This window comes from Cervus elaphus, chromosome 5 (genome assembly GCF_910594005.1).
Source record: "Cervus elaphus chromosome 5, mCerEla1.1, whole genome shotgun sequence".
Taxonomy (NCBI): domain Eukaryota; kingdom Metazoa; phylum Chordata; class Mammalia; order Artiodactyla; family Cervidae; genus Cervus; species Cervus elaphus.
Genome location: NC_057819.1, coordinates 4,579,969 through 4,606,854, shown reverse-complemented (window position 1 = coordinate 4,606,854; position 26,886 = coordinate 4,579,969). Strand labels below are relative to the sequence as shown.

The 26,886-nt window shown below is 43.6% G+C and overlaps 1 protein-coding gene across 7 annotated transcripts; it reads left to right on the top strand.

Annotated features, from left to right (window-relative positions):
* The first annotated feature begins 174 nt into the window (after positions 1–174).
* EWSR1 (EWS RNA binding protein 1) lies at positions 175–26,886 on the top strand. 7 transcript variants are annotated; one of them, XM_043901428.1, is made up of 17 exons: positions 175–338; positions 4,737–4,773; positions 4,913–4,964; positions 6,222–6,345; positions 10,617–10,803; positions 12,725–12,892; positions 14,985–15,196; positions 16,101–16,281; positions 19,049–19,083; positions 19,624–19,656; positions 19,953–20,071; positions 23,532–23,661; positions 24,544–24,666; positions 25,096–25,258; positions 25,535–25,632; positions 26,060–26,312; positions 26,489–26,886. In XM_043901428.1, the coding sequence occupies exons 1-17, from the start codon at positions 326–328 to the stop codon at positions 26,526–26,528; spliced, it is 1,968 nt and encodes a 655-aa protein (XP_043757363.1). In that variant the 5' UTR covers positions 175–325; the 3' UTR covers positions 26,529–26,886. The 7 variants fall into 7 exon arrangements, with proteins under 7 accessions (XP_043757363.1, XP_043757361.1, XP_043757358.1 ...); XM_043901426.1 differs by having other exon boundaries at positions 19,046–19,083; XM_043901423.1 differs by having other exon boundaries at positions 16,083–16,281; positions 19,046–19,083.

The following is a 26,886-nucleotide window of genomic DNA, read 5'->3' as shown; positions in this document are numbered from 1 at the left end:
TGCGGGCGTAACCATTCCCCGAACGACCCGGCGTCGACCAAAGAATCGCTCCGACTCGTCACCGAGCTCCGCTCACCCACCGCTCCCGCCACTGCGGTGTTATTTTGGTCCGCTCATCACATCCGGGGCTCGTTAGAGAGCATTAGGACTAGAGAGGCGGGCGCGAAGGACGAGAAGCGGTGGGTCATTCCGCCTTCCCCCACCCCCGTGGCGGGGGCCCGATGGTAGCGCCCGAGGTTGCGGGTCTCGCGCCTGCGCAGTGCGGCGTCTAGAGAAACTGCGAGAGGGAGACGGACGTTGAGAGAACGAGAAGGAAGGAGAGAAAATGGCGTCCACGGGTGAGTGTGGTGGGACTGCGGTCGCGCCGGCGACGGCAGGGACGCCCAGATTGGGGGTCGCTCGTCTTTGGGGATGGCAGGGACGACTGAGTGGGCTTTCCCGGGAAGGGTGTGAGGGTACCCGCCGCGGTCTGAGAAGCTCGATGGCCGGCGTCCCCCTCCGCTCCTTCCCCTCCCCCCACCGGGCAGGCCGGCTCTGGAACCTTCCGGCGCCCCCGGCACGCGGGGGGCTGGAGGCGGCGGGGGCGCGCGGGGCCTGCCTTGGCCTCCATTGTGTGCCGGCGGTCGGGCCCGGAGATCCGGGCCGCTCGCCACGTGGGCGGGGCCTGAGGCCTCGGGGCCCCGCGTGCAGTTGCGGGGAGGGTTCGGCCAGGCCTCAGGCCCGGCACCCCGAAACTGGAGGCGGGGGCGGGAGGCGGGCGGCGGGCGGCGGGTGGCGGCTCGAGAAGCGGCAGGCCCGTTGTCTCACTCTCCCCACCACAACTCCATTTCCAGGGCGGCAGCCTAGGCCCGAGGCCGACTCTGCCTCATCGAGAAGCCCGGGGGGGAAAAAAGCAAACAAAAAAAGGCTTCGCGGACTTATGAGCCGAGGGGCGCCGACCTGTGAGCCGGAGCCCCGTCATTCTTAAAGCCGGGTCGGCTTGCACGTCCAGGGCTGCCGAATTGCCCCCTTCCGCGGGTTCCAGCCCCCAAGCCGAACTTCTGCCCAACTGGGCTTTAAACGGAGCGCCCCCACCCCACGCTCAGCTTTACAACTACCCAGTCGGCTGCTTCTTAAAGTTTTTTTTTTTTAAACCATTATTAGTCCTTCTTTCGCCACAAAAAGCAATTAAGCGGCTTCCCAGGGCCATTTTTCATCAAACGCGGAGGGAGGCCTGTTGTATAATGAGGCCAACCCGGTTCGCGAGGCCAGGAATCCCCCACCGAAAGCCATTTCTTGGCCTTTTTGATTTAGGAGAAACAAAAGGCCTCGGTCGGCGTTTGAATTATGCTTAAGTAATCGTCTCGCACGTTTATTCACTTAGGTTAAGCCGAGAGAGTCTTGTTTATTTCGTGGTCTGACAGAAGAGAGCGGAAGGAGGCGCGGACTGGACTTTGAAAGAAAGCCCGGGGTGGGATCTGGAACTTGGTGTGTGGGGTGGTCCTTACCGCCCCGGGGTGTGTAAGAGAGTAGCCTAAACGCGACCTGCAGTTTGCAGTCCGTGCACTAACTGCGGTTGTGGGTCGGGTGGGGCGATTTTTGCCTCTGAGGCAAAATCTTAGGCAGCCTGACTCCAGGCTGTTAGAGAAGAGGGAAGATGGAAAAAGCTTAGGGTCCTTCCGAGTTTTAATTCGAAAAGGGTCCAGAATCCAGCAAGGGCAGGACAGTCTTAAGAACTCTCCCCAGCTTTGTGGTCTGTAAACAAGCAGGTAGTGGATGCTGGCTGTTAGTGCCAGGGTACAGAGTGCCCCTGGAAGAAAGGACTCTGAAACAAGCACAGTCCAAGACACCTCCTGGTGGGGAATGGTTTCCTCAGAGCCCTGTCCTCCTCCCTCTTCCCTGCAGTGTTAGGATTCTGTAAGGGGGAGTGCTGCTCTCCCTTCCCCGTGAAAGTTCGGGGAGTACATATGTGTGTGTATTTAAGTGTGTGTGTGTGTGGACGTGCCAATTTTTCGTTTTCCTTTGCTCAAGCTCTGTTTACTGGTAACCACCGCATACTGTATTAGAATTACAATTGTGTTTTATGTAGATCCGGCAGTAGGTCTGACCGGGGGACCTTTGAGGGAATCCTTAACTTACCTGGACTTCAGTGTCCTGTCCTTCAAGATGACGGGGTTAGGCTAGACCTTTGAAGAGCTTTTTGAGCCCTTAGTTTCTGATGTTACAGCAAAGCATTTTTGCTTTCACGGAGTTGTCCCAAAGTGACTTTAACTTATGATGTAGTCTGAAGCTCTAACTCTCCACAGTTTGAATTGTGACTGCCTGAAGTATCTAAAAGCCACCACATTGGGCAATAGTCTTAGTTTTTCTTCCTCCTTATTTGGCGTATTTAGAAAAGTACCTAAAGTATATGTCCACTTTAGCAAAGAAACTTCCAAGTAACCACGATTCAGACCAAGAAATAGAATATTGCTAGCACTCTGGGTTGGGAATATCCCCAGGAGGAGGACGTGGCAACCTGCTGCCGTAATCTTGCCTGGAGAATCCCATGGACAGAGCAGCCTGGTGGGCTGCAGTCCGAAGGGGCGCAGACAGTCTGACAGGACTGAAGCGACCTGACATGTCACTCTGGAGCTCCCCTCCCCCCAATAGCCCCCGTTCTCCTCAGCTTGTTCTCTGTTCTAATGTAGTCTTCAGCTACACGTTTGGGAGTTATTAAAAAAAAAAGACAACTGCTAAATAATCTGACCAGTGTGTAACTGTAGATTTTTGAGGCCATATAAATGTTTGTATGCTGTAGGAAGATAACATAAGTTCTCAGGAAACACATTTACTACCTCCCTAAGCCCAACAGTGTGGGGCTAAATCAGCTGGTTTCCCACTGATCTGAGATCATTCCTTGTTCCATGTCAGCTTTGCCAGTTTTATGTTTTATATAACTGTTGTGTAAAAGTTCTCCTGCAAACATTGAACTTACATGTCAGTGATGTAGAGCCATTCCTCACACAGAAGCCTCAGCAGAATGTAGGTTGAAATATTTGATTTTTGGTGTTTCATTGATGTGTTTATTTTTTAACTAAAACGTGAAAGTGATTTGCATTTCTTTTCATATGTCACAGAGCTAAGATTGTCTTGAGCAAATGGATTTGCTCATTATACATAGCCTTTGGTGGTTGATTTGATAATTTGATGATTCAGGGTTCTGAGTTAAAGGTGTAGAGGAAGAAAAGTGGTCAAGTTATGTGTAGAGGTGAAAAATGAGCCAAGTTAAAGAGATTGAATCAGCAGATTGCTTTGGGGGCAGGCCAGGTGAACTGTGAAGCAGGCTTCTGTTGGAGTGAGGTTAGAAACCCCCTCTGTGAAGAGCTGTTAGCTCTTGCTTTCAGATAAGGCACTACTTGCTGATTGGAAAGAAAGGACCCTTTGGTCTGCCTTAATGGCCGTATTGTCTTCTGACATATTAATAGAAAAAGATAGTAGTTCTTAGGGAGAGCAGAGAATTGGGCAGGGTTTTTTTATAAGTATATATGAATGTTTACTTCAGTAGTGCCATGAAAGCTTCTTAACAATTTTATTTTCTATTTTCACTACTTTTAGACACCTCAGTGGACCAGAGGGGTTTTTTTTTTCCTTTTAAGTCCCTTTTTGTGCATTTGTAAATTTCTTTTTTTCAAAAAAAGAATATTTATTTATTTGGCTGTGCTTGGTCTTAGTTGCAGCACATTGAATCTTCATAGTGGCATGCAAACTTCTCTCTGGTTGTGGTGCACAGGCTTAGCCACCCTGTGCATGTGGGATCTTAGTTCCCAGACCAGGGATCGAACCCATTTCCTGTGCTCCAGGAGGCAGATTCCTGACCACTGGACCACCAGGGAAGTCCTTGCAAATTTCTTATGAGAAGAAAAATTGTAGGAAGGTTTACTTAGGACAGGGGAAGAAAAATAGTGTGTGTTTTTAAGGTGAAATCACTTGAGTTTTAAAAGATGGTTTTACCTAAAACCAAACTATTCAGCCAAAACAGTAAATGCTCTCTCCTCTGCCAATTACGAGTCTGCCTTAACTACTTCAGTGGGATTTGTAACGTGGGTAGTTTTAAAATTATAGATGTGACCCATCATAGGGTCAGCAAGCCCTTTAGAACCCTGGTTTGCAGGATACCTTGTCTCATTCTCTGCCATTTCTGTTCAGCCTTCCTAGGGAATTATGGGTGGTCTAACTTGTTTAAGTGAGGGGGTGTTTTGTTTTTGTTTTTTTTTTTTTTTTTGAGCTAGGTTTTGAGGAGATGTAGCTACTGATGTAACCATTCCAGTATTAAACATTGTTATATTGTTGCATGCCTCCTGAGGGTAAAATTTTGGATCCTGTTGCATTTATCTTGTCTCCTGTTACTTTTAGGATGATGATCATGTATTTGAAATGACAGCCAGTGGTTAAGGGAGGCTTTGTAGTCATGGAAACATGCAAAGTATCTTTGCCAAATCAGCTGATCTTGACCTCATTAGCTAGCACTTTGTTCAAATTTTCTGAATTTATCTGGCTTAGACTTATTTTTTGGTTTGGTGTTGAGAGATAAGAGATACTCATTTGGGGAGAAAAAAAAAAAAGAGAGATACTCATTTGGACCTGTGTTGTCCTGTAGGTCCTCTCAGTACGGTATTTAAAAATTCATCTTCCTGCTGCCTGAATTCCTTCCCTCCTTTTTCTTTTCTCCGTGTAAATTCTGGCTTCACACTATTTTGTCTTCTTGTTTTCTCTAGATTATAGTACATACAGCCAAGCTGCAGCCCAGCAGGGGTAAGTCAGATTTTTACAAGTGTACTTTGGGTGTGATTGGTTGCTTTTTTAGAGTACAGAGCCTCCTCTAATTGTGGAGAATTTAGTAATGGAATTTGGATGTTCTGTATTCAGTTCTTGCGTTTAATTTCTCTTACAGCTACAGTGCTTACACTGCCCAGCCCACTCAAGGATATGCACAGACTACCCAGGTAATTTTTAAGATAATTACATGTGGCTGCGTCCCCAAGTAAACTATTTCCATCAGCCATTAAAAAATAGCTAGCATGAATCTTTTTCAAAAATTAGGTGATGGAAAAGTATAATGTGTTTGAAATCATAAAACGCATAGATATTTAAACTTTCACAGTGGGAGGGCCATTGTAATGAAACTGTCCTCAGACTGGGAGTTTTTAGTTCTCCTTTCCTTTCTGGTATTATTTCTCAAGTTAGATGTTTTGCTCCATGCTTGTTTCTTCTACATATTTTGTGTTTAAGTTTATTTAACTTAATCGTACAGCAGCTTTGCAGAGGAACGTGATAATATGGCATTTTGCAGATGAAAAATTGCAGTGCATAGATATTACACCATTCGCCAGTGGTTGCACAGTAAGTGATGGGTCAGCTCTTAAGGCTGCCTAACTATAGGGCTTCTGGGCTCTTTTTAGTACATGAGCCTGTTATCAAATCTAGGCCAAAAGATACTAGAAATTAACCACCTAGTGTTCTCAAGATCACCTCAAATTCTGAAATGCTCTGTGACATAAAAGAATACTAATAGCTCTGTTGTGGAAAGATTCTAGGACAGACAGAATGTGATGTCTCTGGCAGATCTTACATAACTGGCCGTTCAAATCTAGAATGTGATCTTACTGATACCTGAAGGAACATCTCATACCTTGCCAGGTTTTAAGTATTACTGATGTCCAAGTTCAAAATTCAGTACTCATGCCTTACTAATCTAAAGGAGACGTGTAGTATTCCTTATTTTCTTTGAAGTGGTGTAATAATTTGTAACTCTTTGTCCCATGCTGAAAATCCAGTTTTCAAAATTGTCTGATAGGTTTTAGCCCCATTTTCATTTTCTTTCTCTTTTCATTTTGTTTTTCTAGCATTTGTTTCTGTTTGCTAAAACTGCTACACTGGGTACTAGTAATTATATATCTTTTCCCTCATTGTGCATCATTTGAGGGCATCTTGTTAATTTCTTCTATCATTAAATTGAGATTTTTACCTGTTTATCTCAGGAACTTTTTTTTAGTTTATGAAAACACAAGTGGATTAGATAAGGGGGAAACAAACGTTTGTGATATTGTGATCTCTTGTCTTTTTTTTTTTTTTAATCTTTTTATTAGCATATTTTTTTACTTTGGTTTTCCAATTTAGGAACTTAGAAGTAAGCAAGTCCATTTTATTGCTAAAATGCTAGATTCATAAATGAAGTTCTTGAATTCTTTTTCTTGGAGCAGGCATATGGGCAGCAAAGTTATGGAACCTATGGACAGCCCACTGATGTCAGCTATACCCAGGCTCAGACCACTGCAACCTATGGGCAGACCGCCTATGCAACTTCTTATGGACAGCCTCCCACTGGTAAGACCCTGGGAGACTTTGGGGTCATGTTAGCTAGGGTGTTTGCTAAGGAACTTGTTAGTTGTGCTCTTGGGTATATATTCTAGTTGATACCTTGGCGTCTGGGAATTCTTTATTCTTAGAAGGAGCTGGGTTTTTGTTTTTCCTTTTCCTTACATTCTCCTTGAAGGATCTTCAATAGAATGTGGGTGGGGTAAATTCCAAAGGAAAAAAGAACTTTTTCTTTCATCTGTCTTACACACAGTGTATTAAATAATCTCACGACAAAATGGAGACTATGTAAAAGATTGTGCTAATGCTAATACTGGGTAAGAATGAGCCTTCTTAAACCGAGCTGCTTAAAAATGGAACTGATTTTCAGATCTGTTTGCTTCATCTGATAGTGTGCCCTCTACTTTCTGTTTTGTGCTTTCCACAGTAGAAGGGACCAGTACAGGTTTGACTATCCTGCTCATTCTTGCATGGGAAATGCTTTCCATCTTGTCTAACCCTGTAATGTTAACCCTTTAGGTGTTTTCATTTGTTTAACCCTCAAACTTTTTAACATCACACACAAGGTGCTACTGGAAAACTGCTTCAGGTGCCATTTGCAGATCCATGTCCTTTTTCTTTATGTGATTTTTGGGGAAGATTTTGCTTTGTTTTATTTTACATTATTTTGTGTCAAGCCTTAATAATAGCTGTTCACTTTCTTAGAGGTATTTCAGATGACTACTTCCCAGCTGATTTCCCCCTGTTCCCTCAAGGATAGGTTGCATGATTAGATTTATTTAGAGGAACAGATTGCCATCCTGCATGTATTATGTTTGTCTGTTGGTTGGTTTCCAGTCCAGACACATTTTATTTTCCTTTTTAAGTATTAATGATATTATTTTAATCCATAGTATGTTTTAAATATATATGTAACAGCATTCCAGGGAGCAAAAAATAAAAAATGAACTATTTTAAGAATTAGAATAAATTATATCCTAATACTGGGGTTGAAAGTGGAGTGTGTGAAAATTGTACAATAACTTTTTTATGTTTAATACTGTGTAACATTTCAGGATCCCTACCTTTTCCCCACCCACCCACTCCTGTCATTATTATTGTAAGAGAATATTACTTTTCAAACTATCTCCAGTCCCCAAGTTACATATGATCTACCAGAACTGGTAGGGAGAAACTCACCTACAGTTTATTTCATTGTGTGACCATGTCGTGGATTCGATGGGAAGTATTTCCTAATCTACCTAATGCATATCATTGAATAGGATGGGAAGCGTTTAAACTTTCTGTGGGTGTTAGTTGGCAGCTGTAGGAAAAGCTGGAACTGAAATTTTGCAGTTTGTATTTTTAACACAGAATTTTGAAGTTGTGAGATGAACTTTACATATTCAAGCTATTACGTTTTTAATGAGATGTAATTGACATGTATGACGTTAGTTTCCAGTGTACAACAAAATGACTCAGTGTTTGTGAGAATTGTGAATTGATCACCACCAGTCTAGTTAGCGTGAATACCACACATCCTCCCCCCCACCCCCCCTTCCCCCCCACACATCATCCTTTTGATGAGAACTTTTAAGATCTTCTCTCCACAACTTTTAAGTATACAATACAGTATTGTCAGCTATGGTCACTATACTGCACTTTACATCCCCATGACTGATTTTTCACATCTAGATGTTTTTAACTACCTTTAACTCATTTTAAAAGCGAGTGTCATTTGAAGTTAAATAATGCAGCCTTTGGAGTCTCTGAATCATTTTATAAGAACATGATCAAGTCATTTGTAGGAAATACAGTTTCTAGGTTCTGTAGAGCTATGTATTCACTTTGTAGTTTATAGAAGACCTTTCACATCTCCCCTAATTCTCCCATCAACTTTTGGAGTGTAGGAACTAAAATTAAACCTGGTGAGCAAATTGAGGCTGAGCCAAACCAAATAGGACCCCAGGAGTAGTAGGTATGTTCAAGTACACTGAGTGCTTTCCCGTTACCTCATTCTGCCTTCACGTATAAAAGTCACTGGATGGTTACTGGAAGGAATGTATGTAAAAAGACTCTTTTCTAGAGGAGGGCCTATAGAAATCTCAGCTTATTAACTGGAATGGAAATATTAGACTTTAGATTGTATTGTTGAACAAAAATTCTGGTGGTTTGTGTGATTTTTTTACTCTCTTTTTTCTTAAATTCATCACCACCTGGTAAATAAATATGTTGTCTTTTTTATATTGGTCATTTTTATTGTCATTTTGTTCTATTAATTTTTGCTCATTTTGCTTGGCTGCTTGTGTGGGTATTACAGATTAATTAAAAGATTATTAATCAGGTGTCTATTACTGTAATTTTCAGCACTACAAGGGTCTGTTGCTGGATGTTTTTATGACATGAGTTATTGCCCTTATCAGTTTTTTGTTGTTTTTTAATTGTTGTCCTTACAAATCTTATAAATGGCTTGTCATGGAGAGGGGAAAAATCTGTGTAGGAGTAATAGGGTAGGTGGAATTAGATTCCAGTTAAATTTAAATAAATGAGTGCTTTATATGGTTGACATTAGGATTCTGCAAAGAACTTTTAAATAAACAGTTTAGATGAATAACATGCCAACTGAAAAATCTTCCAGTGCTTGGGACTCCTGTGTTGTGAAGTGCGCTTTCATATACATTTCAACCCAACGTATTTGAGAAGGCAGTTACTGTTTTTGTGTATAATTAATTTCAGAATTGCCCTGAAATGTTTGAAGTGGAGAAGAAAGTATTCTGTGCTACAGATTGGTGACATTTTACATTGCACAGAGGGAAGTTGATTTTTTTTTTTTTTTTTTTGGCTAGTAAGTTCTGTGTAGAGTGAGGACACTGTTCTAACTGAAGTTTGTTATGAGTACTGAAACTTCTTTTGCTTTACTGAGATTTGGATTTTTCTTTGGTGGACATAAATGCTGACTACTAGACTTGACTCTGACTGCTTGTTGAATAGGAAGAAGGAAAGCCAAGCACCAGGAAAGGTTATGACACCTCTTCTAGGAAAGGGACTCAAGTTAGGAACTGCAGGTTCGGGGGTTGTCATGTTCCAAGCCCAAATTCCAGATGGAAGGGTATGGACCCCAGGAATTCCCTGGTGGTCCAGTGGTTAGGACTCGGGGCTTTCACTCCCAGGGCTTGGGTTCCCTCTCTGGTTGGGGAACTCAGGATCCTGCAAACTGCACGGTGTGGCAGAAAGGGAGAGAAAGGGTGTGGATCCCATCTGGTGTGGCAAAGGCAGGAACTAGGGAGAGACCCTCGCTTGGTCTTTGCACACCCACAGGGACAGGTGTGTGACACTTGGTTAGGTAAATAGCAGGGGGGCTACAAAGTCCACCTCCAGTATTGCTTAGCAGGAGAAATACTCATTTGCTCATGGTAGGTAAATAAGAGAGAAATAGGGTGGATAACTTGATGACTACTAGAATCTCAAATGGTTTATGTGAAATTTAACATTAACTTTCAGTGTGTATTTTGGGAGTATTAAGTTTAAGATAATTTATCAAAAAAGTTAAAGAGGGAAACCTTTATTGGTTATACATACGTAAGCAAATATAATTTGTAGTATGTCTTTATTACTAATGTAATGCTGGTAACTGACATTTTCTTAGTAGTTTGTTACCTGAAGCAAAATCAGTGGTTCTTAAAGAGTGTTTAATCAGTTGTTAATATCTCACTGAAAATTAAACACATCTTCTCCACAATTTCCAGTTTCCTTAAACTTGAATTGCATATGATGCTTGGAGCTGAAAGCAAATAATTCCAAAGGATAGGTTTTAATGCTCAAGTTGTACCTGGATCCTTATTTTGCAGCTACTTTAACATACTGTGTCTTTTACCTCCCTTTCTGGGGCATTTTATTCCTGTTTGTAGAGATTTGGGGTATACTTAAGTAGTTAGTTGAAAGACGTGTTAAAGAAGGCCTGTTTGCAAAGCCAGTGTAGAATTCATGTCCCCTATTGAATCCCTTCAAGGTGGGGGTAAAGGGAGCCCTTTTTTCTATATGAGCATTTTCTGTGGCCTACTCTCTTCGTTTCTGTTTGGTATGGTTTAGAGCAAAAGAGACAGTGCTTTGCTGAAAACTGAGTGTTTTCAGAGAACTTAGGCATTAAATATTGGTTTGTTGCTACTTTTACTGAAGGGGAGATTATTTAAAGGGGCCAAATATTATAATGCTTGAAAGTGATTTATAATTTGTTCTATTAATGAGTGTTCAGGCACATCTCTGAGGAGCCAGAAATCTGACGGAGCTCTCCTTTGTTCTAGGATATTCTACCCCAGCTGCCCCCCAGGCGTACAGTCAGCCTGTCCAGGGGTACGGCACCGGTGCTTACGACACCACCACTGCTACGGTCACTACCACCCAGGCCTCCTACGCAGCTCAGTCTGCGTACGGCACTCAGCCTGCTTACCCAGCTTACGGACAGCAGCCGGCAGCCACTGCGCCTGCGAGGTAAGGCCCCCTCCCCTGCTTCTAACGCTGCAGCCTTGGGCTTTCAGGAAAGAGAGCATACCTGCCCACTTCAGAGCATCCTTGACTGGGTTCCTTTCTAAAGCTTACTCAGATCTACTTGGGTGTTAACTGTTCTTCACCCAGTACAGTCACACCAGGAATGTTACTCATCATTAAGTAGATAAGTGGTGCCATCCAGGGGCCAGAATAAGGAATGTCACTGAGTAGGTGGTTTGGTTTCAGTAGAATGGGCGTGTTGATACAAGGATATATTACATTTACTTTGCTAAACCCAGATGAAAATAGAGTGTAGTTTCCTCACAACAGAACAACTGATGGACTTACAGTTTGATGCTTTTACCTTTGGTTTTATTGACCCTGTAAATGGGTAATAACTCTCTCTTTGGGAAAAACACTGTAGTTCTCAGTTGGGGGTGGGTCGGTCGTAGAATTATGTATTTCAAGGAACAGTCACATGATTCAGTTGTCAGTAAAGACTATATCCATATCCAGAAGTCAGACATTGGTGATATGATTTTCTTTTTTTTCTCTCTCTTTTGTTTTTTTTTTGTTTTTTGTTTTTGTTTTTGCTTTATTTCTGTGATTTTCTGTATTGTGTACTGGCTTGGTAATCTAAGTACCATAGGCAAGTATGAATTCTTAACTGGGTGCCTTGCTGTAGGGTGAATATTTGGGCAAACAGTTCGTACTCCATGACTGGTAAGCAAGTAAACAATATTAATTATTACTTAACAGAAGATTTCAGGTCTTTGCTTTAGACAGTGCACTTAGGTGGCTTCTGCATACAGTCTTGAAGGAACATTGAATTCTAGTTTGAAAGAAGACTTTAGGGAGTAAACACGAGATCAACTTGTAACCTAGACTTTTTGTCTGCTGTAGAGGTAAGAAATTAGCTCTGGCAGACACTCATGAGAGTACATATAAAATGCACAGTGAGTAATCAGAGCTACTGAATAGTTTACATCTTTTAGACAGTCATCAGTGGTTAGTGTTAAGCAGGTTCCTCTAGGGTCCCAATTCAGTTGACTTAGAATGTTCTCAGATGTTTGAGGTCCCATTTGATGCTCCATTGGAACAGTGTATCCAATCCATGGTGGGCGGGGGGTGGGGGCAGGTATATGTTAGTCTTTGAATAAGTCATCTTTTTTGGTTTCTTAATTTTTCAATCCCTCACACTTTATAACAGTAATCTGTCTCCTGATCAGTGGTAGCTACTCACTTTTCCCTCAGAGAGAGGGAGCTTGTGAACTGTTGAGCAGCTCTTTGGAGAAAGCAGTACTTCTACATCCTCCCTGGTCTGCCTGCTGATTCTTGGGCTTTGCTTAACATAGCGTGCATTCAACTCAGCTACAGCCCTGTTACAGACTTTGGGGTTAAGCGGTAATAGAAACCTCTTTGGTTTTTTCCCCCTTGGGATTAAGATTGGTTTTCATCACTTCACAAGGGTATTTCCCAGTTCACCTTGAGCATGAGAGGATGCCATAGACTTACGTAAATGTTACTTTAACCCAGAATTTGCATTATTGTTAAAGTTTCTTGTTTCTCTTTAATAGTCCTTGTTGAGAAAAGGCATTTTCTTCCTGAACAAACCACCTCCCATCCCAGGTCTGTTAAATGGGCAGCACAGAGTATTATAATTGCTTCTATAGCTGATGACATGAATGGAAAGGAGCGTGTTGATGTCTCTTCCGTGGATGTGATTAAGACTCTTCCATCTTTAGTGTTCTCTTCCAGCAGAGACCATTGGACCAACATTGGGTTTTGATGGAGTTCACTTTGCAACTCTACTTATTATTTCCAGGCTCAGTCCTAACATTGCTTATTGCTCGTAGATTGAGTTCTTACTCAAGAGTTTGGTGTTGAGAGAAAAGAAGTCTCACTTTTTTATTTCTCCTTTTAGACCGCAGGATGGTAACAAACCCGCTGAGACTAGTCAACCTCAATCTAGCACAGGGGGTTACAACCAGCCCAGCCTAGGATATGGACAGAGTAACTACAGTTATCCCCAGGTACCTGGGAGCTACCCCATGCAGCCAGTCTCGGCACCACCGTCCTACCCTCCTACCAGGTCAGTCTCCTCTTGCTTGTTCTTGTGGCCAATGAGCTAGTGGGGTAACACAGCAGGTTTTCTTCAGGCTGTTGCCCAGCTTGCTTTTGCTTCCTCAGGTGAACTGTGTTACCTGACTCTCCCAGGGATAAGCCTGACCATATATTCTACATTAAAACCTCAGTCAAAAACACTTCTAAATATCAGTACATTTTTGCCACTTTTTTTTTTTTTTTTAATTTATTCAGATAAGAAACAGTGGCATGAAAGCAGATAAACAGAACCATGGAAGTCACATTTTCCAGGTGCAGTTGAGATGGGTCAAGTTGCAGGGCATTGTTTTTTCAAAAAGAAAGTTTACCTTAATCATACTATGTTTAACTTAAAGGTCCATTCTTGCACCAGTCTTAAGCCAAGGCTTTTGTTTTTGACTTAAGAGTTTATTGTTCTGCATTTTGTCTTAATTAGCCACACCAGCAACTACAGTGTCCAGTTTTGGTTTCTTTAAAGTAGAGGAAGAACCACAAGTTGTCTCAGGTTTATTTTTTTGATGCAAGTTTTCAAATTAACTGTCTGAATTCTGTCCTCAAGTGTTAACTTGGTTTTGATGGAATTAACATTTCCCCTTTTTGTATTCATTTCATTGGCTTATGTATAAGCAAGCACAACTGACTGGTAAGTGTCTCTGTACAGCTTGGAGCAGAAGTGCACAGGGTTTGAGCAGTTCCTCCCAAGGGCCCACCCACACCTGTCATGTTGAAAGCACTTCATCTGGCAAGTTGAATAGGTGCACTTGGTGTGAAGAGAGGCTTTTGAGTCCTTACAGCTTTCCAGGGGCTTCTGTGGTGGCTCAAACGGTAAAAAATATGCCTGCAGTGCAGGAGACCCAGGTTTGATCTCTGGGTCTGAAAGATCCCCTGAAGAAGGGAATGGCAACCTACTTCAGTATTCTTGCCTGGAGAATCCCATGGACAGAGGAGCCTGGTGGGCTACAGTCCATGGGGTTGTAGAGAGTCGGACACGACTGAGCGACTAACGTTTTACAGCTGTGGTGAGGGAGGTGCAGATACTTAAAATTATTGTAGTTAGAATTAAAATTGTACTATGTGTTGTCTTGTTTTTCATTATCATGGTTCATACTATTTCAAGCTTTATTTCTGTTTAAAAGTATCTTTGGTTAGTTTTCCTGCCCTTTAGTTGACGTATATGAAGGTGAATATCAGTCTGATAACTCATTTTTCATATAGTGTCTTGATTTTCATGTTTCCTTGTCCAGCTTTTCCTTATTAATGTCCAGATTCATAGACGATCAGGCATGTCTGGAAGTTTTAGAACTATACACTAAAGCAACTTGAAAAGTGGCCACACAAACACACATCAAGTGGCCTTGTACCTTCAGAAAACAAGTCTTCACTCAAGAGAATTATTGTAGGCAGCCTTGGAACTGGATACCATACTTAGCTGCCTCACTTTTCTTCTCAGTGCCTTTTCCTGGGTCATCCTTCCCTGGGAGCACAGTCTTCCTTCAATACAGGAAGCACCTAGGCTCCCAAACATGCCTCGAGTTTGGTTGAGAGTAACTATTGTTCTAATGAGCACGTGTGCCTGCGTGTGTGTGCTCAGTTGTGTCCGACTCTTTGTGACCCCGTGGACTGCAGCCTGCCAGACTCCTCTGTCCGTAGGATTTCCCAGGCAAGAGTGCTAGTGGATTGCCATTTCTTCTGCAGGGGATCCTCCTGACCCAGGAATTGAACCTGTGTCTCCTGTATTGGCAGGTGGAGCCTCCTAACCCTCCACTACTGCACCACCTGGGAAGCCCTGTTTTAATAAAGGTGGGGGTGGTAAAGGGGGAAACTCTTAATTAAGGTTGTACATTTTATAGATGGGTTCGTTTTGTGTGTGTGTGTTTGTATAATACCCCCTCCTATTCAGAACTTGATTCTAAATACAAAAATACTTTGCTCATTTGAAGTTCAGCATGTTAATATGTAAAGAGTAACTGCATTTTTAAGGGTTTCTATGTCACATGCTGGGAATGTCGCTTATATTTAGGGGACCTAAAATAACAAGCCTCTCCTAACGAGCTGTTTTGTTTTGTTTTGTTTTTTCTCAGCTATTCCTCTACACAGCCGACTAGTTACGATCAGAGCAGTTACTCCCAGCAGAACACCTATGGGCAGCCGAGCAGCTACGGGCAGCAGAGTGGCTACGGCCAGCAAAGCAGCTATGGGCAGCAGCCGCCCACCAGTTACCCCCCCCAGACCGGGTCCTACAGCCAGGCTCCAAGTCAGTACAGCCAGCAGAGCAGCAGCTACGGGCAGCAGAGTGAGTTGCTAAGAGAGAAACCCAAATAAGAATGGTTGTGTTTGGGGTTTCTGAAACTGGGATACACTCTTTACCACTGTGCGCTTTTGAACTCCAGGATGCATCTTGAGGGTATCATATCCTGGCTAATAATCCTGGCTTTTCTCCAGTTTAATTGTTGTTAGTATGCCTTAGGAGAAAAGAGAGTTTGTAACTGACCAGAGAAAAAGTTTCAGACTGCCAGCCCTGCTCTCTGGGGAGGTTATATGCAGTGAGTGAAGCCAGCTTTTCTCATGGCCTGCCCACCCCAGCTCATTAAGAGAGCGTGAGCAGGTAGCTATTGAAGACTCCTGCAGTTTTGATAGTTAAAAAGATACTGTATTTTGATTTTGGTTTTTTTTTGTTTACATTCGTAAGACAATTTTTGTGGAATGCTTACAGTTTATTTATGTGGAAAAGTAACCAAAAATTCAAAAAATTATTTTCACAATTTGATCTTTGCCTGGATTGTTGTCTTTTAATTTAAATTGCATCCATGAGTACGTCTCATTATGACAATGAGTAGTGCTTCTTGATGGAGACTACCCCTTAGCAACCCCCAAGAAACCTGACTCCATTTTTGTTTGTGGTTTAAAGAACAGTTTTTTAAGGCATCTTGGGATACAGAACCCTGTGAACTGTTGGTCAGAGTCCTGTTTTTGTTTGAGAATGTTTTTTTCCTAGGCAGACTATAATATGAGATTACTTCAGCCTTTTTTGTTGAACTTGATAAAAAAACTTACTGATAGGGCTACTTAATCAGATGTAAAGAAGATGGTACCTCGGTTAGTGCCTTGCACTTGAGAATTCTGTGATTCCAGGAGAAAGTACAACAGCAGTGGTGTGAATGCTGATCCATGGCTTACAGATGTGACTCTTTCCTCAGGTTCATTCCGACAGGACCACCCCAGTAGCATGGGTGTTTATGGGCAGGAGTCTGGAGGATTTTCCGGACCAGGAGAGAACCGGAGCATGAGTGGCCCTGATAACCGGGGCAGGGGAAGAGGGGGATTTGATCGTGGAGGCATGAGCAGAGGTGGGCGGGGAGGAGGACGCGGTGGAATGGGGTAAGAGCAAACCTTTTCTCCTTTTACCTAATTTTGTTTCATCCATAGGATTTTCAATGGAAAGAAGGGACTGAAAGACATAGGAAATTTATTTCTGCATTTCCATGGATAGTCTGATGAGCCCAAGCCATCTTGCAAACATGGAAATGTCATCTCTGTGGCATATCTATAGAGGCAGTTTGCTTTTTTAAATGCCAATCTACTTGGTTGGGTTGGGGAGAACAAAGAATGGTTTTGAAACTAGAGCTTTCAGTTCCCTTCATGGTTTCCAGAGGCCAAAAGCCTCCTGGGTAATAGATTTGGGATGGAACACACACAACCCTTCTAACAACCCTAGGTTTTTGACTAATTGCTTCTGAATGATTGTCTTGAAATACCTGGTGTATATACTGCAGAAAAGGAATGCAGCTGTTTTCCACAATGTTTGTCCCCAACTTCTGTTTATACTTGGAACTACTGAACATAAATGATGAAGGTCTTGGTCCCATAACCCTTGAACTGTGGCCTGAGGCGCACCTGGTATACAGAGAAGTCTAGTAGCTTTGTGCAGAGTAATGTATACAGTTGTAGAATCACTCTCCCCAGTGGAGATTCTGAGAAGTCTAAATCGGTTTGACCATTTTGATGGATGGCACAACCTGGTTTAGAAAACTTTGTTTAGAAGAGTAACATGAACCTGCTATCCCACCCTCCCCTCCCTCCTCCCACATCCTTTTCCCTTTCTGGTGTCTCTACTTTGATGAAGGTGAGGTGAAATGTTGGTTAACATAATCCAGAAGGCTTAGCTCTGTGTGTGTTCTGTCCCTGTATAAACTAGTAAAAAAAAAAAAAAAAAGTTATGCAGAATGTTGGTATAAGTATAAATTGGATTTGGTGCCACCATTGGTTCAAGGAAAAACTGAACAGAATTTCTTTAGAAGTGTACTTCAAGATTAAATATATAATTGATTTTTAGATTTTATATTAACAAATCTGTTTACTGCTGAACAATACTGGTTTAAAATACTGTTTTGCATATTCTGCATAACTTAAGCCTTCAGTGAAATCTTTATTGGAAGAAAGTCATTTTATAAGATGCAAAAATTTATGAGTAATTTGGTATAAAGTAGAGTCAATCTTCTGATTTGGAGAATGTCATTCCATTATAAAGGTTTCACTTCTTTACAGATGTTTTAAATAGATGTAGACACTTGAAATCACTATCATCACGTCTCCAATCATCTAGACTCCTTAGTATTTTTCGATTGCAAAACCAATTTTAAGTTTATTCATTTTAATTTTCCGGAAGTAATAATTCTACTAATTTTACTAGATTTTGCTAGTAGAGGGTGTTCCCTCTTTCTCAATGAGAAGTCTCTGCTGAAGCCATAGAAAACATCGTGGCTTTCCCCACAGGCTTTTCAACAGACTGGGATGCAGTCTGTTGGACCCTCTGGGGACAATACAAGAGCCTTCCCCCTCCCCTCTTTTCTTTATTGTGGTGTGGTGATGGTTTTCAGTGTCTTCTGCAGGTAAGGCACTCAATGTTGTTAACATGCCCTTTTTCATTGCCTCAGTATTTTGATATTTTCATTGGCTGTTAAACGTGGAAACTTTTTAACATGCTTTGTCGCATTTATATGCTACAGGTTACAAAGTGAGAGCCTTGTATACACTTCAATACTTAAAAAGTACCCGTACTCAGTACTCAGCCGGCAGCATAATGAAAAGTGGGACTAGACACGGTGTCCATATGGAGAGGAAAAATATACATAGAATATTTTTAACAAAATGTATTCATTGTATAAATGGAATCCTTCTGTAACTTTGGTAACTGCATACTTGTTGTTTGGTAATGAACCAGAGGAGGTATAATACTCTAGAATTGTGTAACATTAAAGTGTAAACTTTTGTGTTTAAAGAGAGAGAACATTTTATGGTGTGTACTTTTAAAAAGGAAGCAAAGCTGCATGCAACAGCTTGAAATTGTATATTCAGGTATTAAAGGTGCAATACTGGTTAGAAAAGCTCAAGGCCTCCCACTGAGGAGCTGCCTTTTATTTAAGAAAAAAACCTAGAAGGCCCAATTCTTATTCTTCCCCTTTGAAAATACATAAGGCAGTGATTTTATACTGCCATTGTCATTAATCTCAATTGATATGTCTATAAAGTTGCACCCCCAGTCTGTGGAGCTTTGGCATTTGTTGTAAATTCTCCTTTCACAGCGATTGTTAAACCCGTTAGCACCCTGAAATGTATGGCTTCATGCTGAAGATCGGCTGGATGCGTCCTCTGGTGTGTGTCATAGGCCCTACTCTGGTGTCTCCTGCTTTCTATAAACTGTGATTGTTAAGAAGCCCAGGGCCTCACTTGGCTCTCCCCTGGGAGAGGTTGAGGGTGCACCTTTATGAACATGAAAAAATTCATCACAGCAGTTACCTGGCTTGCTACTCCTTTCCACACAAGCTCTCCCTGTTTTTCAACTGATGGGGTGGGTGTTTGGGATGTATTTTTCCCCCAATTTGCCAAGTATTGCACTATTAATACCAGCCCCCGAAATGAAAGGAATCAACCACACTGGTGTGTACAATCAGACAAGCAAGGTTGTATATAAAGGAAATTTGAGCAAGCTGCCCTGAAGAAAGGCATAGTGACAAGATGAGAGAGATGCATTGTTTGGAGATGTGTTTAGCCAGTGCCCTTCTTCCCCACGAGCCCCCCCAAGGCTCAGAGCGGTACTGGCTTTTAAAGGGAAAGGCCTTCATTTCTTCGTTTATCCCCCCAGCAGCGCTGGAGAGCGAGGTGGCTTCAATAAGCCTGGTGGTAAGTTTTTGAGTATTACCATGGATAGTGTTTAAAAAAAAAATACAGTCAGTTTTTAGAAAACTATAATTTTTTATTAGTTTGATAAGTGGTTTAAAAATGATCTCTACAAAAGAGACTAATGGGTACTGCCGGCACTGTCTTAGGGGTAATAAGGTTAACCTACGGTTACGAAACAAAGGGTGACTTGGAGTATTGAGCAACTGCTTCTGTAATATGGGGGAGAGTACATTTTTAAAATTTGGTTTATTTGGAGGAAAAAAAATTTGACTTAAATTTAACACTAATTTGGCACGTAAGCACTGAGAGTGTATTTGGTTAATGGTTTAAAAGCAAACTCTGAGCGAAGGAAAAGCAAACCCTAGCAAACCTGTCACATATGTTAAAGGGGCACTGCTCCATTCTAGCAGTGCGGGTCGTTTTGAATTTAATGAAGCCCCATCAAATGGTGGTATAGTAGGTAGCTATGTGTGTTTGTAAGGTTTGTAGCTTGCAAGACGTGCACTAATAATATTTTGTATGATCTTTCCTGGTTGGCAGGACCCATGGATGAAGGACCAGATCTTGATTTAGGTAATTTTGAATTCCTGGAGTTATGATGTGCATTGTAATTGAATAGCCCAGAAGCAAGTGTGTGTGTTGGAGTTCAGCAGCCAGGCAGATGAGTGGAATACTCTTGCTGTCAAGAGCAGTTTGGGGCTTCCTTTATCATGAGTAAACAAAAAGACACCAAAAGTTCTGTCTCATTCTTGTTAGTAAGGTTGATAGTTCTCTTGGCTTTGTGATGAATGCTAGCAGGCAGTAGTGACCATTGGTTAATCAGCCCCCATGGATACGTGACAGTAACTGCCTCTCCTTTTCTCTGGAAGGCCCACCTGTAGATCCAGACGAAGACTCTGACAACAGTGCAATTTACGTGCAAGGACTCAATGACAGTGTGACTCTTGATGATCTGGTAGACTTCTTTAAGCAGTGTGGAGTTGTTAAGGTGAGTAAGAGCATGATCCTGTGTGCTGGCAGATCTTGTAACCACAGGGCATTTTGAAGAGAACTGACTTGGAGAGTTTCTGAAGTGGCTTGATTTTTCCTTCTGGACTGTCCATATGTGGTTTGCTCCTTAAAATACAAAAAGCAGAAAGCAAAAAATACTGTTCTACAGAAAAGAAATCCTAAACATGGTTTAAGCATATTTGATAACTCAGGGTCACTTTTATAATTATCAAGTTAATTGTAAGAATATTTACAGGAACTTTTTGGGGCGAGGAAATACAGACTATAATGTTTTTAAAATAACATGTGTCCATACCCCAGCACAGGCAGTAGGGCTTTATGAGTTCCTTGGAGGTGCCTGGTGTGTGTCTTCCTTTCCTAGTTTTGTCCCTTCTCCCCACGCGAATCCTGAATTTTATCCTCCCCTTTCTTTATAGATGTACCTCAATAATATTTTGTTTCACATAATTTTGAAGAATATTAAAACACTACTGTAACAAGGCAGCACCATTCTGGACATACACTGGGAACAAACAGATAAGAACCCTTAAAGTTTACGTATAGCGTGGAACATGTTGTAAAGAGGAATATAGTTGTGCTGTGTTCAGTGATCATGATTCTCAAGGAAGATAGGAAAGGGATAAAATGAGGAACAGAGCCACTCCAAGTGGGGAATAATTTCAGAATAACAGAGGGAATAGTGAGACAGGAGCTTGCCTGGTAAGCTTGAAGAAGCTTGGAGTGGCTAGAAAGTTTGGTTTGACTACTGTGATGGTTACCAAAGATGAGGAAAACTAAGAGAAACTGGAATTTTGAGAAGGGTTGAGGAGGGTCCCTAGGTCAAAATCTCAAAGTCTGGGCATCCTGTATTTTTACCATAAATACATCACAAGTTATTCATCCATTCTGTTAACACACAGGCTGTCTGTTCAGTATATAAGCCACACTCCAGCGAACATCCTTGCACATGTTTCCTGGTGGCGCTAGTTTCTCTGGTGTGTACATAGTTGATTCTTGTTACTCGTCGCGCTAAGTTCTATAGTCACTACAGACACTGGATTCTCAGCGAATGCCGAGCCACTGCCCCAGAAGTGTGTACACACATCTCATGTAGATTATAATCACAAATTCTGAGAACAGTTCATCCTGATAACTCCTACTCGTTTTACAAAGGAAAAGGTTCAGAAGTGTGACTTGCCTGCATTGGTATTCAGATTTGTCCAACTAGTCCCACAGCCAAAACTCGTTACAGAACACTGCCCCCGACCTCCCAGTTTCTGGCCTCTGGTCGTCTCCAGGAAAGCTAGAACGGGAGGAAAGAGCATCGTCTTCCTCCACTGGAAACATGTGCATCCGGCCACACGTCTTTCACCTTATGTTCGTTGCCACAAATAACCACAGAAAGTGCCACAAGTGTTGATTTTGGAGTTACAAATATTTGAATCCATGAATAATGAGAACTGACTATACCCAGGTGTAGAATTGCTGGTTCTTAGGTGTGTACAGTGTTTAACCTCAAAGTAACCCATCTGGCTGACCAGTGGACCTTTCACCACACATCCACCACAGCCTCATCAGGAATCACGTGTTTGTTTTTTTAAACTTTCAGTAATCTGGTAGAAGAAAATGGAAATGTAGTTTGCTTTTCCTTGATGGTTAATAATGTTATAATGGCCTCCTGTCTTCTTTGAAATGCCTGTTTGTGTCTCATACGCACTTTTCATTGGGTTGTCTGTCATTTGTTGATTTATACGTGGTTCTTTATGTTGTCTGAATGCTGATCTTTGTCTTTGTTGCAAATCCAAGTCTTCCAGTTTGTGGCTCGGTTTTGAAAGGGCGGGTGGGAGATGGTACCACTCTGCTTGCAGGATCCTCTTCCCCAGCCGGGGGCTGAAGCCATGCCCTGGCAGTGAAAGCAGGGCTCTGACCGTACCCCCAGGGGTTCCCTGAGGCTCACACTTCGCTCGTTTTCTTTCGGTGAATAGGGATTCTTAATGTTTTCAGTCATTACCTTACTGGGTTATGTCTTCATGTTTTTTTAATCTGCAAAACCTTTTTTCCACATCTTTTGAAAGGTCTACCTTTTCCCTGGTGGTATGTGGTGCTGTCACATAGAAAGTACCGTCTGTACCTGGGTCTGTTTCTTGGCTCCATGTATACTTTTCGTTAATTATGTGATCCTATGCTAGCAGCGCTGCTAATTACTCTGTGCTAAATCTCAATCTCTAGTAAGGCAGATTCTTGTTTCATTCTTTTTACTTCTTGCTCTTCTATCTATACATTTTAGAACCAATTTAGGAAGTTCCTTAAAAACCCCAGTCGGGGGACTTCCTGGTGGTCGAGTGGTCAGGGACTCCATGCTTCTATGCGGAGGGGGGAGAGGCGCCATCCCCGGTCGAGGAACTGAGATCCTAGGTGCCTCGTGGTGCAGCCAAAAACCACACACACACAAATAGGATGTTTTCTATGATAGAGTGCTTTCCTCCCACCCTCCATTAGCATTGTATTTGTGTATTTATTAGGTCTTTGGGAAAGCCCATCTTAAAAGTTTTGCAGATTTTTTTTTTGTTAATGGGCAGTTTTGGAATGACTTTCTCTGATCCATCTATATAAAAAAAGTTACTTTTAATAAATCTTAAAATCATAAACTTCCTACTTGTGGATTATATAGTATATTGTATATTTGGGTATTAGGATTTATTCCTAGTTAAGTAGTGTTTACTATCAAGTTTGTAAAATTAGAAGATTTTAAAATTATATAACCCATTATTCATACCACTATTTTGTCACATTTCCTTTGTCTCTATATGCCCTTTATAAAAACATAGGTATCAGTCCATGTATGTAAGTTACTTAAGCTCTATATATATTTTCACGTATCACTAGATACATAAATGTGTGTATCTTAGAGTTTGATCATATGCACGTGTAATGGAAAAAATACACGAAGCCATATTCCATATATCGTGTAGTGTGGCTCCTGAACTCAAGCTATTTGCATCTGGTTTTGAGCTGGGAAGCTAGTCCTGTTCTGTCTCTGGAGGGAAAACTGGCTGTGATTGAGCTTGAGGTGGTCAAGTCCTTTTACTTTTAGCACACTCACAGCCCTGTGTACTGTATTGAACGATCGAAGGACAATTTCACTTTATGTGCAGTGTGTCTTATGGATGGCCTGACTGCATCCTAGGAGGTGGCTGCTCACTGGGTGCCTGTGATATGGCCCTTAGTTAGGGCGTTGGGGCAGGTGTAGGCCATAGGAAGAGGAGGCTGGGGTACAAATGAGACCCAGTTTAGAACTTTGGGCGTATTTTGGTTTTATGATAAAACATGTAAGAAGAAAAAGTCATTTACATGTACATAGTTGTGGTAGCTACTTTGAAAATAAGTCACCAATAATTCCACCATTCCTCTGAACTAGTATTTCTGGTCATAGCTTAATTATGCTACTTTATGCCTAGATGAACAAGAGGACTGGACAACCCATGATCCATATTTACTTGGACAAGGAAACGGGAAAGCCCAAAGGCGATGCTACAGTGTCTTATGAAGACCCTCCAACCGCCAAAACTGCTGTTGAGTGGTTTGACGGTAGGAGCCCTGGGTCCGTGGGGTGCGCCCGGCCCTCCTGGCTCTGCCGCCTCGGGGCACACGGAGGGTCTGGGAGCAAGTGTGGCGGGGCGAGGGTCTCGCGCTTGAGTGTGTCCTTCTTTTTTTTTTTTTTTTTTTTTTTTTCATTGATATGAATCAGCCATAGATTTACACTTATTCCCCATCCCGATCCCCCCTCCCACCTCCCTCTCCACCCGACTCCTCTGGGTCTTCCCAGTGCACGAGTGTGTCCTTCTGTTGGAATGGTTTTCTCTTAATGTGGTTCTAGGGACCAGGGACAGATGGGCTGTCCCTCTGTGTAGCTGTAGGGCGTGCAGGAAGGAGGACTTGAGAGTCAGAAGAGCAAGGAGACCCTCTCTCTGCTCCGGGAGGAGCGCTGGGGGCGTCCGGGAAGCGGCTTGCCCTGCTTCCCTCAGTCACACGAGCGCCAGGTGCTCACCTGGGGTTAAGAGAGCCCTTATCTTCGGTTGTTCTCAGATCCCCTTGCTTCTCTAAGAACAGATGTCAGAGGTGCAGAAAACCCCACAGACCCCTCAGCTACACACATTTGTGGTTTTATATATGTAATGACTTTGGCGTTGATCCTAGAATTTCAGTTCACACAAAACCAATTTGAAAGTGTCAGCAAGATCTGTCTCCTCTCGGCCACTTCCTGCTCTACTTCTCACCCTGTTAAGGCTCTTCTGGCCTCGCCTGTAAAAATCTTAGGGAAGATTGTGGGAAGACACTGATGCAGTGGGAATGGTTGAGTGTTATAATGGGGTGCAGTTGGTGAAAAAGGAGTCGTGTAACCTTACCTGATCCCCTCAGGGGGCGTATGAGTTGGACACTGGGAGTAATGAATGTTCTATCTCTTTCTAGGGAAAGACTTCCAAGGGAGCAAACTTAAAGTCTCTCTCGCTCGGAAGAAGCCGCCCATGAACAGCATGCGAGGCGGCATGCCGCCGCGCGAGGGCAGGGGGATGCCGCCGCCGCTCCGAGGAGGTATGTACCGGGTGCTCTCGGGCTCCACTCTGCTGCTCTGAATGTTCTCGGTACCCTTGTGTTTCTAGAGTGAAGGCAGGCCCCTTAGGGATACTGAAAAGGTGTGTCAATACTAGTATTGAGTACTGACAGCAAAAGAGGAGGAGGGGTTGATTGGTCAGGGAGGCTGAGAGCCTTGGGAACCATGCTCTGGGGGGTCAGCCCTTGGGCTGCCATTTGTTTATCCTGCTTTGGTCCCTCACATGTGTGAGGAGGCCTGTCCTCCAGCTGTAGGGACAGACCACAGGGACACAGAGGTGTGCCCTTGGGCTTCTGGCGAAGTAGGACCGGGCAAGGGGCCAGTGACGCTGTGATCCAATTCCCTTCGTGATTCACACATTCTGTAGCAAGTCTGGTGCTACAAAGAGGTTTGCTGTTTCCTTACTGCAGGTCCAGGGGGCCCAGGAGGTCCTGGAGGACCCATGGGGCGCATGGGAGGCCGCGGAGGAGACAGAGGCGGCTTCCCACCAAGAGGGCCCCGCGGTTCCCGGGGGAACCCGTCTGGAGGAGGAAATGTCCAGCACCGAGCTGGAGACTGGCAGTGCCCCAACCCGTATGTACTTCTCCCAGCCCACCCCTGAGAGGCCTGCGGGGCGCCCTTTTGTCCAGAGGGCAGCCTGACCCTGACCCTGCTGTGGGGTGGGGCCTTCGGGAGACTGTCACACAGTCCACTGGACTCAGGCCCCTCTGCACGTGCTTGTCCAGACCAGACTCTGGTCCTGTGTGTAGTCAGATCCTCCGCGTGGAGTTGGACCCAGCCTCGGTGTTTGTGGTGGTCTCTGCTCAGGCTTGTTCAGTAAGTGATTTCTGTGGTGATATAATTATGCAGGGGCTGTGGAAACCAGAACTTCGCCTGGAGAACAGAGTGCAACCAGTGTAAGGCCCCGAAGCCTGAAGGCTTCCTCCCACCACCTTTCCCACCCCCGGGTAGGTACCCACAGCTTCTTGGCACTGAACCTCCAGTTAGCACCGTGGGCTTGGTAACCAGCGGGCCAGGGTCAGGTTGGTGTCAGCAGGCGCAGCGCTGACTTGACCTTTGAACAGCACAGGGGCACTGACCCCTCTGTGCAGTTAGAAAAAAGCCCCTTAATTTTCACCACCCGCCCTCCCTCCGTGTCTGTGGTTCCACACCCTCGGATTCCACGGACTGCGGATTGTGCAGTCCTGTACTTCATATTTGGTGGGGGAAAATCAATGTGTAAGTGGACCCCCAAGCATTTCAAACCTTTGTCGAAGGGTCACCTGCAGCCCCAGCATCAGTTCTGAACTGTGACCCGGCGTGCAGTGAGGGAAGCGCTCTGCACCCAGCCTTCCGTCTTGGCACTGAGTGTCCTCTCCTGCGCGCTCCCCTCAGGCGGTGACCGCGGCAGAGGTGGCCCTGGAGGCATGCGGGGAGGAAGAGGTGGCCTCATGGACCGCGGTGGTCCCGGTGGAATGTTCAGAGGCGGCCGTGGTGGAGACAGAGGTGGCTTCCGCGGCGGCCGGGGCATGGACCGTGGTGGCTTTGGTGGTGGAAGACGAGGTGGCCCTGGGGGGCCCCCTGGACCACTGATGGAACAGATGGGAGGACGGCGAGGCGGGCGAGGAGGACCTGGAAAGATGGATAAGTACGTGGGGGTGAGCCAGCTGGGGGCCTGCTTGGCGGGCGGCAGCCCCTCCCCCCGGAACGGGTCTCACCACCCCGGGCGGGAGGCGGGTGGCTGTCCCAGGGAGCCCTGAGCTGGGGCCGGGCTTCCTCTCCACCCCTGTCGTAACCCACCACCTCTTCCCTTCTGCTGGGCAGAGGCGAGCACCGTCAGGAGCGCAGAGACCGGCCCTACTAGACGCAGAGACCCGCAGAGCTGCATTGACTACCAGATTTATTTTTTAAACCAGAAAATGTTTTAAATTTATAATTCCATATTTATAATGTTGGCCACAACATTATGATTATTCCTTGTCTGTACTTTAGTATTTTTCACCATTTGTGAAGAAACATTAAAACAAGTTAAATGGTAGTGTGCTGAGTTTTTTTTTTTCCTGATTTTAAAGATGGTTGTTTAAGACTAAACAATGGGAACCCCTTGTGAGCATGCTCAGTATCATTGTGGAGAACCAAGAGGGCCTCTAACTGTAACAATGTTCATGGTTGTGATTTTTTTTTTTTTTTTAAATAAAATTCCAAATGTTTATAAACAGTCA

Coding starts and splice junctions, on each gene's coding strand:
- EWSR1 (XM_043901422.1), top strand. Junction 20,072..23,531: donor AGCAGTGTGGAGTTGTTAAG/GTGAGTAAGAGC, acceptor CTTTATGCCTAG/ATGAACAAGAGGACTGGACA. Junction 24,667..25,095: donor GCCGCCGCCGCTCCGAGGAG/GTATGTACCGGG, acceptor TCCTTACTGCAG/GTCCAGGGGGCCCAGGAGGT.